At 43.4% G+C, this 12,259-nt stretch overlaps 1 protein-coding gene across 16 annotated transcripts in view; it reads right to left on the bottom strand.

The window, feature by feature from the left end:
* Positions 1-2,285: 2,285 nt before the first annotated feature.
* Positions 2,286-12,259, bottom strand: part of CACNA1B (calcium voltage-gated channel subunit alpha1 B) — a 507,473-nt gene continuing 497,499 nt past the window's right edge. For 15 of the 16 annotated variants that reach the window (XM_030535592.1, XM_030535597.1, XM_030535598.1 and 12 more), the window contains one exon: positions 2,286-6,158. In XM_030535592.1, coding sequence (XP_030391452.1) covers positions 5,619-6,158 — 540 coding nt within the window. In that variant the 3' untranslated portion in view covers positions 2,286-5,618. The remainder of the gene's footprint in view (positions 6,159-12,259) is intronic. The other variant, XM_030535607.1, reaches the window with a different exon arrangement.

Below are 12,259 nucleotides of genomic sequence, written 5' to 3'. Positions count from 1 at the left end.
ATCCCGCACTAACCCTGGGGAGGGCCATGTCTTTGTCTAGTGGTCAGATTGTGTAAGAGGTTTAATGTGTCCACCACAGCTTCTGACCCCTACACCTTGCCCTTTAGCTCAGGCAGCAGAGGTGTCTGCTTTTAGATTGAGAGAGACTTGGCTCAATCCCAGCAGCCAGCCCACTCAGGAGCCACCACGACACCTGGAAAGATGCCCAGCCAGTTGCACATGCTCTTATCTCCTGGAAGAACATACCAGGGATGAAGCCAATACCATTCTGTAGAAACTCCTCTTAAACCATAGGGCATACAGATTTCTATAGTAGGGATCTGATTTATGCAAGAAGTGCTATAGGATGAGTCAAGGCCTGTAGAAAAGTTCTTTGTGTATTACATTCTGCAGAACTTTTCCTTAAAGGTAGGAAGAGCAGTGAGCACAGATTGACTCCCAACTGTTGGAATGGGCCAGCGAGTAAATCTTCCCCTTCTTCCTGGTCAGCCGCATCGATCAGAGGGAAGCGCTCCCTTCTGACCATGTTTGGAAGATCAAAGATCTCCTTGTCTCATACATTTGGGACTTCTAAGGAGAGGCCAAATGGTTCAGGCCAGCAGTCAAGAGATGGGATTCTGTTCCTCCCATTGACTAGCTCTAGAACCTTGACCAAATAATTTCTCCTCCCACTCCGCTGTCAGTCTTATCAATGGAGATCATAAGATTTTGGGACTATTTATTACTATATATGTACAACTTCTAGCACAAACTGCTGGCCTCATTCAGTGGTACCCGTAATAAACAACAATAGGCGGGCAGTGAGGGAGGAGAGATGGAGTGAATCCTAAAAAGCCTAAATCTGGAACACCAAAGAATACTGAAAAATGCAAGTGGTTCTCCTTGCTGCAGTTCTTTTCAGATGTAATGTTTCTGCAATGCTTTTTGACTTGTCAGAAAGAGCACAACATCTGATCCTGCTCTGGGAGCTTTCATCAATTTCTGTGGTGGTGGGGGAAGTTTGTCCGGTGGCCAAAAGAAGTGAGTTACGGATGTTCATTTGTATTTACAAACATTCCTTGGATTTTTCTTCTGCTTAAATATGAGCTCCGAGCTCCAAGGAAATGCAAGCAGCTCTCATTAACAGTTTTACAAGTGTGACATGTTACCTCTGTATATTAGGCAGGTGACGTAAACCTCTTACACTGCCAAACAGACCTCCTGTGTCTTGAAGTTCTGTTTGATTTCAATGGGAATGTATATTTGAAATAGTATCATTGGGGACTGTTGCTGGCTGTGGGAAGCAGAGGATTCAGCATGGCAGTTAAGGGGTTAATGCCTAACACTGCTCCACCTCCCTGAGAGTAACATGCATGTGTAAAAATGTGCATTTGTCAATCTGCAGAGAACAACTAAAGATACAATCAATTTCTTATAGCATTTAACCTGGCTAATGCAATTTTGCTGCACATCAGACTCCACGAATTGTAACCTTAGTAAAATTAGGCAAATTCACAAACAGATCCTTTAAAAAATGAGCATCTGTAGGGGAACACAACCAAAGAGAGAATCAATTACTTATGGCATTCAATCCAGGCAATGCACAGATTCCAAACCCAGAAGGGACCATTGTGACCATCCAGTCAGAGAACTGCCCCAAAATAATCCCTAGAGCAGATCTCTTAGAAAAGCATCCAGTCTTGATTTAAAACTAGTCAGTGATGGAAAATCCACCACAACCAGGGCCAGCTCCAGGGTTTTTGCCGCCCCAAGCAGCAGGGGAAAAAAAACCCAAAACCCCGCCATTGGCAGCACTTCAGCGGCAGCTCCACCATGTCACTTTCTTCTTCAATGGGACTTTGGTGACAGGTCCTTCCCTCCGAGAGGGACCGAGGGACCTGCTGCCAAATTGCCGCCGAAGAGCCAGACGTGCCGTGCCTTCCCCTTGGCCACCCCAAGCACCTGCTTGCTCCGCTGGTGCCTGGTGCTGGCCCTGACCACAACACTTGGTACATTGTTCTAATGGTTAATTACTCTCACTGTTATCAGTTTGTGCCTTATTTGCAATCTGAATTTGTCTAGCTTCAACTTCCAGCCATTGGTTCAGGCAACCTTGCTCCATATGAAATTCCAACAATGGTAACCGGCATATTGGACTCCTCATATTGAAAAGGTAAATTTCATAATAATGACTCTTCCCTAGCAAGATCATTCGAATGAGCAATGCTCTCGGGATACTGATCTCCCATTCATCAGGCACACTGCACACACCACCTGTGGATCTGTACGGTTTTTGCTAAGTTTTTATTTGAATTCAAGGACTTTGCTTCATACAAAATGTAATTGTAGAAACAACTGCAGACTTCAAAGTTTGGCTGATAAATATCACTCAGGCAGCAAACTAGGCAATCACAGAACCTTTTTTTTTTTTTTTTTTTTAAAGTTCCAGTTGTGTTGCATGGTTGGAACTTTTATCATTTTTAACACTGTTTTTTAAATATAAAGTTTTGCAACAAACCCCCAATTTATATCAAATATAATTAAAAATTAACAACTGATGAATACATTGTATCAAAAAAGTACGAAGATAAACATTTTCCATGCACATACTTTATATATATATATATATGTATATATTTTACATGCAAACATTACTTATTCAAAGTACAGCCACTACGAGACTGGTTTTGGATGCAGAAAACTGGTTGGTGCAATTCAAGTTTGGCAACTCACTATGAGAATTCTGGGAAATGTTATGTGTGTGTTTAAGAGACAGCGCACAGGCTGTAAAAATATGCAAATGGGGTTATGAACAACTGTGGTCAGGCTCTTCTGTCATTGTCATTTGGAGAAACCTCCCGAGAAAAGAGGGGGAAGTAGTCAACCATGTTCTTCTTTGTGGTCTATACTATATAAGAATTTAAATGATCCAATGCCGTCTATTTCTGTGAGATTCCAGCCATCTTATTTATATGAGATTGTGGCTTTTAATATCTAAAGTGATGCAGGAAGGGGAAAGCGGAGGTGGAGGAAAAGACAAAATAAATGAATACAGGGAGAACATTTCCTTTCACTTTCCAGTGTGGGTACAATGGTTGCATGCACTATCAGCCATACTGTTTTTTTCCTCCTTTACTTCTTGGAGTAAAATAGTAATGTTTTCTTTAAAATTTCAAAGAAAGTGTTTGTGCCTTCATACAAGGAAAATGTATAAAACATTTGGTCACAATCATGCTGAAGCCTGAAACAGGAAAATCCAGCAGGTAAAGCTACAGAATGGATGAAGGTCTTTTTTTGTTTGTTTTGTTTTGATTTGTTTCCTTAAGTGTCATCATGTTGCATAGCCCTACAATTAAAAATTACATCCGTTATCCATAATGTACCTCTCGGCTAAAGCACTTCCTTTCCTCAAAGTGCCCAGATATATAGCGATATAATAGAGATGAGCTGGTTATCTTTTAGCAGAATCCAGGGATGAGATTGGCCAAAGCTCCTAAAACAAAACAAGGTTCAATTTTTCTCAACGTAAAGCTTAGAGGAGATGTGGACGACCACCCAACACCTGTCCCACTCCCCTTTGGAGACTTTGCCGATAGTGGTAGATGCCTTCCGAGCCATTTTCTGAAACGTGTGATACCCCTGCTAACCTAGCTACAAAATGAAACTGGGCCCATCAGGATTGCTGGTCCTCTCAAGTATTCACTCATTCTACACTCTTGGTGTCCCATGGCTTGGCCACTATCTCAGGCCTACTCCTTGCCAGCATTCTGACCAACACTTGTTGTGTGGCCCTGCAGGGTTTGCCTTCTCCCCCATTCTCCTCCCTCACTCTTCTCCATGCCAACCCCCTGGCCACAGCACGTCCAACAGTGGCCACGCAGCGGTTCTTCCAGCCCATCAATGGAAGGTCTACCAATCTTTTTCTTTAACACTTCCCCCACTTCTTGTCACTGTCTTCTCCAAACGCAGAAATCCGCACTCACGCACAAAAAGGAAATGATCCAACATAAAAATACAGAAATCTCATCCCTGAGAGTCGGATTTTTTTTTTCCAAACAGGCAATAATAACAAGGCTCTCTCCAACTGCCCTCGACACAAACTACGCACCATGAAACGTTGCCAGAGCTTTCACAACCAAGTTAAAACTAGACATGCAATGTGAAAGTCTCTTTTTTTTCCTGTAAAAGCATTGCTGCTGATGCTGTACTTCTACCTGCATTTCTCCTTCAGGATCCTAAATTCTATTAACCAAGAAAAGGCCGATTTTGTTTGCCCAGATCATTCTCCTCCCACTCCTCAACAAAATTATTTTAAAAAGATTTTTACCCTCCCCTTTGAAGTTTCCAACCTGGCTACTTGAAAACACTGTTCAGAACAAATACACGTGGCATTGTATGCACAGTCGATATCTGAGACAAACAGATCTTACAGGCGCTTCCTCTCCCTCCCCCCACTCCCCACCACGTTCTCAAGTTCTGATGCGTTGAAGCAAGAGGGAGCATCATCGCTGTGAGAGATTTCAAAGGCTAGGCACTTAGTAGTGAACAACTGGAGCATTCAATAGAAACAGTGGGACCTGGAATGACAATTGGACTAATTCTCTACATAAAGTTTTTTTTTCTTTTTTACTGTACAATTTACAAAAATGCACACAATGAAAAGTTAAAGTTCTATCTAATAGCTTGATATAAAACCAACTCCTTTTCTCCTTTCCACCACCCGCTTTTTTTTCTTTTCTTTATTTTTTTCTTTTTTTGTGTGTTGCTAAATCAAGCTTATATTGTAAACAAGACAAAACATTGAGGGCATGTTGCAGTTGACAGGAGATGGGGGGACAGAAACAGAAGTCCCAGCAGCAAGGAAACAGTCCTTACCAAGTAGCTTTATCGGGTGTCAGTGTGAATGACTCAACGTGGACAAAGAAAAGAAAAGAAATCCCCAGAGCAGCATGTCGAAGCAGAGAGTCCTGGGCGACACAGTGCTTTATCAGCTTGAAGGTTTGTTACTGGCTCCATTGAAAACGATGGCTGTTGTTGAACACTGAGTCAAAGGATTGTCTCCCATTCTGATTTGGGTTTCTCCTTTCCCAGTGCATTTCCCTCTTCCTCTTAACGTTTGAATGAGATAAAATACAGGTTCGATTTTGTACAAGAGTGTCAATTTCCATCCCCGACACCCGCTCTGACCGGAAACTTAAAACAAAAACAATCACCCACCCAACAAAAACTATGGATCGACAGTCCTTTTTCTGCTGTCAAAGTTCAGACCTTCCCACAGCTATGTGCATACATTGCAGATTTGGCATCTGGTATATGTTATTTAACTAGACAAGGCAGTAGGCAGGTGAGAGATAGAGATAGAGAGAGAGAGAGAAAGCACTCCCTCCACAATAATGATCTTCATTTATTTATTTATTTATTTAGTCTAGTGCAAAAGAGGGGGAAAAAAAGAAGAAAGGAAGAAAAGACAGAGGCTGAATGAGCGTCTCAGATGGCATCGGGTTTGGAGCAGTTCTCGCCAGCGGCTGTTTCTTCCCCCCCATGACCCCGGTCACCATGTGTGTCTGAGCACACAGCCATCCAGATGATAAAACTCATCGATTCCAAACGCGTACACCGGGAAGGGGTTTGCCTTTATGCTAGCACCAGTCGTCCTCATCGGCTTCGTGGTAATAGCTACGGGTTCTGGCGCATGTCCCAGGGCCTGTGCTGAGGCCCAACGTGTAGTGGTAGCCGTTGGGAACCCTGCGGATTTGGTGAGACTGGGAAGTCAAGGACGAGACATAAGAAGTCCTTGAGGACCTTCCTGAATTGGTGGCGACAGCCTCCTCGAAGGTGAGCGTGTCCTCGGGCACGACACGGTACGGGCTGTCACTGTCGTCGCGGTGTCCAAGGTAGGGGTCGGAACCAATGCGGGCCACCGGGGAGCGTGAGTGGCTCTGAGAGTCCCCATGCAGTAACGCATTATGCTCAGACAAACCTCGGCTCAGGCGCCCCGGGGAGAAAGCGGGCAGGCTGGCTTGGAAACTGGTGAAGTGCACGGGTGAGGAGTTGGCGGTCTTGTAAGTGATGCTGGGGCGGGGGGTCAGCGGAGTCTGCGGGAGCTGCCTCCGCCCGCGGCACGGGGTGCTAGCACCAGATGTCGACAGCAAGGGGCTCCCATTAACTGAACCACTACCCTACATGAAAATTGGAACACAGCAAATCAAAAATAAAAAAGGAAACACCAGACAGACACAAAGGCACGCGGGTAAAAAACAGAAGGACAAGCAACAGGAGGGAAAGACACATCACAAGAGGAGAGAAAAAACAAAAAAGAGAGAATTTAGACAAGCACAGTCAGGGGAAGGAGGTTATAGAGAAGCAATTAAAACAGAGATGTAAAGAGCTGGAAAAGTGCCGTGAGCGATAAATCAGAACAGAAACAATCAGAGCATTAGTAGGACGCAAACCAGCAGACGGCTCCAACAGAAAGGGACACTGTCCAGAGAAAAGGCATACACACCAATCATATTCTTTCCCAGTTCCTTACCTGAGATATTCAGTGGAGCCAGTAGGAAAATGTTTATTATTTTCCACAAAACAAATTGGAAAAAAAAACCTAAACTCTTTCATATATATTTTTTTAACATTCTGCAGTGTTTTTCAGGTTTTTGACACCTGAACATTGTCCATTTTTTGATTTTCTGTTGAAAACTGAAAATATTTTGGATTTTTGGTAGTGTGATGAAAATTTCTGTTGAATTAAAAAAGCCATTTTTCATCGCACACACACACACGCACACACACAAAAAGATGAAAATGTTTTGACCAACTTGACTTTAAAACACCTGGGATCATTAAAGAGAACACTTAACAATCTATTTACTTTTCACTATTTATGCTGTGCATTTACTTTGTGGGTCTCAAGCTGGATGGCAGTGTAGACAGGTCAGTTTTACACTGTTGGTGAAATAATGTTTTCACAGCCTGTGAGTCACTTTATAGAAATCAATAGAGTTACGTTGGTGTGAAATTGGTGGAAGCAAAAGGAGAGTCAGGCCCTTGTGTTGGTGTTTGTTTGTAGTGTCACATGGAAGAATATGAATTTTCTGAAGTATTTTTACAAACATTTATTTCTTGTTTGGTTGAAATGACCTGACAGCGCCCTTTAACTTTGGAAGTGACACTCTTATATTATCTATCTATCTATCTATAATATACACACACAACTGTCAGGTCATTCCAGTCCTTATTCTGCTATACACATTTTTTCCATTACATTTTTGTAGGTGGACTGAGTGGTAGTGGAAGATAGCGGCCTTTGTCTTCTATATAGCGAAGTTACCATAGACAATAAAGGGGAAGGAATGCAGATCAGGATAAGTAAAGAACACATCAGATATCTTCTGATCAATTTTAATGAATTCAGATCAGCAGGGCCTGATGCTATTCACCCCAGGGTGCTGAAGAAATTAGCTGAAGAAATCTCAGAGCCACCCATTGGCAATAAAATTTACAAACTCTTGGATGACAGGCTTGGTCCTGGAAGACTGGAAAAGGGCTAACGTAGTGCCCATCTTTAAAAAAGGGGAAGAGGAGGAGCGGGGGAACTATAGACCAGTCAGTCTGACTTTGAGACCTGGAAAGCACTAGAGCAATGTAAAAAACCTTGGATTTGCCAATATCTGGAGGATGGAGGGGTGATCACTAGCAGCCAACATGGATTTCCTAAGAACAAATCATGCCAAACCAGCTTGATTTCCTTCTTTGACAGGGTAACTGGTTTGGTTGATGGGGGAATGCAGTGGACATGATATACCTGGACTTCAGCAAGGCTTTTGACACAGTCCCACATGACATTCTGATAAGTAAGCTGGAGAAATGCGGTCTTGCCGAAACTACCATTAAGTGGATACATAATTGGTTAAACAACCACAAACAAAAAGTAACTATTAAGGGAATGATGTCAGATTGGAGGGAGGTCTCAAGTGGGGTTCCATAGGGATTTGTTCTGAGCCGGGTGTTGTTTAACATCTTTGTTAATTATCTGGATGTAGGACTAGAGAGTGTACTGATTAAATGTGCAGATGACACAAAGCTGGGGAGAATTGCCAACACTTTGGAGGATAGAGCTAAAATCCAGAGGGATCTTGATAAATTGGAGAACTGGGCTATAGATGACAAAATGAAATTCAACAAAGACAAATGTAAGGTGCTACGCTTAGGGAAGAAAAACCAAATGCACAAATACAGAATGAGGGATAGCTGACTTGGGGACAGCATTGCTGAGAAGAATCTAGGAGTTGTGGTGGATCATAACCTCAACATGAGTCAACAATGCAATGCTGTTGCAAAAGCAGCAAATGCAATTTTAGGTTGCATTAACAGAGACATAGCAATGCAAGTCACCAGAGGTGATGGTATTGCTCTACTCGGCGCTGGTTAGGCCTCAGCTGGAGTACAGTACCCAGTTTTGGTCACTAACATATAGAAAGGATGTAGAAAAACTGGAAAGGATCCAGAGGCGAGCGACAAAGATGGATCAGAGGGATGGAATGCAAGTCATATAAACAAAGGCTGAAGGAACTGGGTATGTTTAGTTTGGAAAAAAGGAGATTAAGAGGGGACATGATAGCGGTCTTCAAATACTTGAAAGGCTGCCATAAAAACAATAGAGAAAAGTTGTTCTCTCTTGCTACAGAGGGCAGGGGAGACAGAATGGTTCCTGAGATGCCAAGATCACCACCTCCACCAGGCTGCGGTGGCTTCTGGGACCCAGTCTGCTGGAGCTGGCAAACATCAGGACAAACACTGTGTGCTGGTCAAGTGACACAGAGATAGTCCTTTCAAGCTAGCAGACTTAGGCAAACAGAGATTGTGTTGTTCATTCCATTAATGCTGAGTGGGGGGGACAGGAGTCAGCTGATTTGTGTATTTATTTATTTTGAAGCAGGGAGGGCCAGAAATCAGATACTTTTGGAGGTGTATAGGCAAAATGCTTCCCTGGCCTGGCAAAATCTGCTAAGCCTGGCATGGCTCCTGGTTAAAGGTGGTGTCCCCAAGGGAAGGGAAGAGCTAATAGAAGAAGAAGAAGAAGAAGACCATGACCCTTGAACATTAATAGGCAGATTACAACAATGCAGAAACCAGCCTAACCGAGCTTCTCACAGGCCCCTCATCAGGGCAAACATCCTCAGCTCATTAGGGTGGAAACTCTGCACTGACTGTTACTGTTTATTTAAAAAAAATCCAAGTGCTCCAGCGTGACCAAAGGGACATATTAGCAGGTCCCGTGTGAGTCAATTGACATGCATCGCTTGGGGGGCCTTTTTAATGCTATTCTGTATGGAGAACATACATGGACACTGGAATGACATTCTTCGTCCGTCCTTCCTAAATCAACTCAGGCATTTGTTTTTAAAGAGACACACTGGGCAAACTAAAAATCAACGGAGTAGTGGGGACAGGGTAAAAGGTGTCATTGGAGCTCAACACTGAATGATTATTAACTCCGGGGAACCTTTTTGTTTATAATTACAATGTGCGTTGCATTTAACGCTCTAGTATATACACATAGAAGAGGAGAGGTCCTGCAACCCCACTAACAATAACAGAAGTAATCATCTTCTTCCCTTCTCTCAAGGAGGAACAGCAGGATCAGAAAGAAAATTCATCTGCAGAGCAGCTGAGTATGAAGTAGGATACATTTAAGGATCGTAGTAGCTGGAGATAGAAAAGACTTGTTTGATCACTGAATCCATCCCTGTGCCTGGGCGGGGCCTGAATGTGTCAGACACCAAACAGACATCTCCCGTGGCATGACTAGCTGAAGCACCCTGGTCACTGAGGTTTCTACAGCACAGAGAAGGCTGTTGGCTTAACTGGAATCAGGCAACTTGTTACTTGTGGGGGAGGGAGGTGGAAGAGGGATTACTGCCACTTGGTGCCAATTGCTGAGCTTAATGAGGGAATTGGCTTAGCAAAGGGGAGGATACATATTTGGGAGGAACAGGATGTAAAGGAGAAGGAGTTCAGAGAGTGTGCTGATACCTATGGTACATCCTGCCACATTGGGAAACTGAGGATTAAAGGAATGTAGGTAAAAAAGAAACAGACTGTGGGTGGTGGTGACTCAGAGACCACGAAAACAGGCTGGGTAGCACTGCTTCTGGGAGAGCCTGAGAAGCACCCTGTGACACTTGGTCTTAACCAATAGACCAATAAGTGGATGATTTTACAGAGCATGTTCTATACCTTAAGTACGCCAGTGTGTGTTGCCAAGCAATGCGGTGGGGACTAATGAGGCATTAAGCATTCAGTTTATTGTCCACACCCAGCCTCCGAGATTATAACCTGTTTTGCTGCTAGGAATCATGAAAGTACAATGCACCAGGAGAGAGGAATAATGCACAGAACAAGGCAAAGAGGTGGAAAGATCTGTTATCTTGGGGGTGGCACTAGTTATTATAGAGACTCTGCTTCTTTTTCAGCCTTTCTTACTTTTATCCCCTGGGCTCTAACCCATGCAGAAAATGCAGCCGGCTTTTCTTCCCTCGGAGCCATCCATTTATCAAGCGATGCTGCTGCGGGGATGTGTGTCTGTTCCAATGACAGTACCAGTCAGCTCTCCTGAGACGGCCTGTCAGTCACACTCAGACTGCAGTTCTAGGCAGATTTCTAAGTGTGGTCACAACTTTCTCCTCCCTAGAACTAGTGCTAGACAGTGTTTTGAGACCCACTTAGGGCTCACTCTGGCAACTCAACTTCCATCCAAGTTCTACTTTTTTCCTACATCATGTTAGCTGGTTCCCTGCTCCCGTAGAGTTGATGTATTTGTGGGTGGATTTAGCATGGGGGTAAGGTGCCCATCCTAACTCCTGTTTCAGAATGCTGCTGGAAATGCTCCTATTCCATGAAGTTTTCCAGCTGCAAAGACGGGACGATGCTGGAGGCCATCTTCTGCCCTCATTCGCCCCTGCTGAAGTCAATGGTTGCACAGGTGTAACTGAGGGCAGGATTAGTTCTCTGGGTTCCCTCTCTCTGCATTGGACTGTACTCGCTTGTATTCTGGTGGTCTGGATTTATGTGGTTAGTACAACTCCATTTCTGTATAACACTCACGAGTGGCTTCTGGCTCTATGCAAAGTGCGGCAATAGGTGCTGGGTTAATATCTCTATCTCCTGGAGAGAGAGAGCGCAAAAATCAGCAGTGCAACCTTCCCATTCTGCCCTGCCAGCCTGCCTGGGCTTAGACCTGGTGGGACAATTTCCCCAGGAGGAATGAGAAGGTAGTTCAGTCTGCAGGCCCCACTTAGTCTTTGGCCTCTCTCCTGACACTGCCAACAAGGGTGCTGACTGGGAGAGTGGATTCTGAGGTATAGACCCCTGTTCTGTAGGAACTGGGCTGAAACCATGTGATGTTATGAGTGTAATATAATATCTCATTGAAAGATGACAGGACCAAAAAGAGTTAATTAACTCACAGGCTGACCTGACCCATGGACGAACTTTAGAGACTTGTTAGGAAAATATGTAAATGAATAGAACTTTGAAATGCAAGTCTGCATTGTTAGAGATAGAAGGGCAGGTGTTTGCTCAGGTCTTATGATGTAAGCAAATAAGTCTTGTCTATCACTATAGCTTTGATTCGAAGATCAAAAATAGAATATTAACATTTAGGATAATACTTGAGTGAAATAGTATTATTGTCTATGTGTCTCTTTGAAGGTTGTGGTAACCTGTATCTGAACTGTTTAATGAATAAATTACCCTGTGCTAATTGCCAGGATGTTTGGAAGAGAGTTAAGCCTATTGTTTTCTCAGGCCGAAAGGCTGCTGGAAATGTATAAAAACCCTGGGACATGATATTGCTTCATCTCAGATCTGCTTTGGGTTTCAGGAAGGGGAAAGCCATAAGGATTGAGATGCCCAGTCACTGACTGGAGTCACCCTGAATATGGACATTGGACCATAACCTATGGACTATTTTTAAAGGGCTTTTGGCAACTACAAGCTCATCTCTACTATGTATCTGAACTTCAAGAATTGAATTCAAGTCTGTATGTATATGAATCTTTTAACCAACCCTCTCTCTCTTTTATTTTTCAATAAATTTTAGCTTAGTTAATAAGAATTGGCTCTAAGAGTGTATTTTGGGTAAGATCTAAGTTATACTTGGACCTGAGTATGTGGCTGACCCTTTGGGGTTTGAAGAACCTTTTCTTTTATATGATGAGATAAGATTTTCAGTAATCATCATCATATTTGACAGGTGTGTCTGAATGGAGGCCTGAGGCTG

The sequence above is a fragment of the Gopherus evgoodei genome, chromosome 16 (assembly GCF_007399415.2).
Source record: "Gopherus evgoodei ecotype Sinaloan lineage chromosome 16, rGopEvg1_v1.p, whole genome shotgun sequence".
Lineage (NCBI taxonomy): Eukaryota > Metazoa > Chordata > Testudines > Testudinidae > Gopherus > Gopherus evgoodei.
Note: the sequence above shows the minus strand (reverse complement) of the source record. Positions and strands in the feature narration are given on the sequence as shown.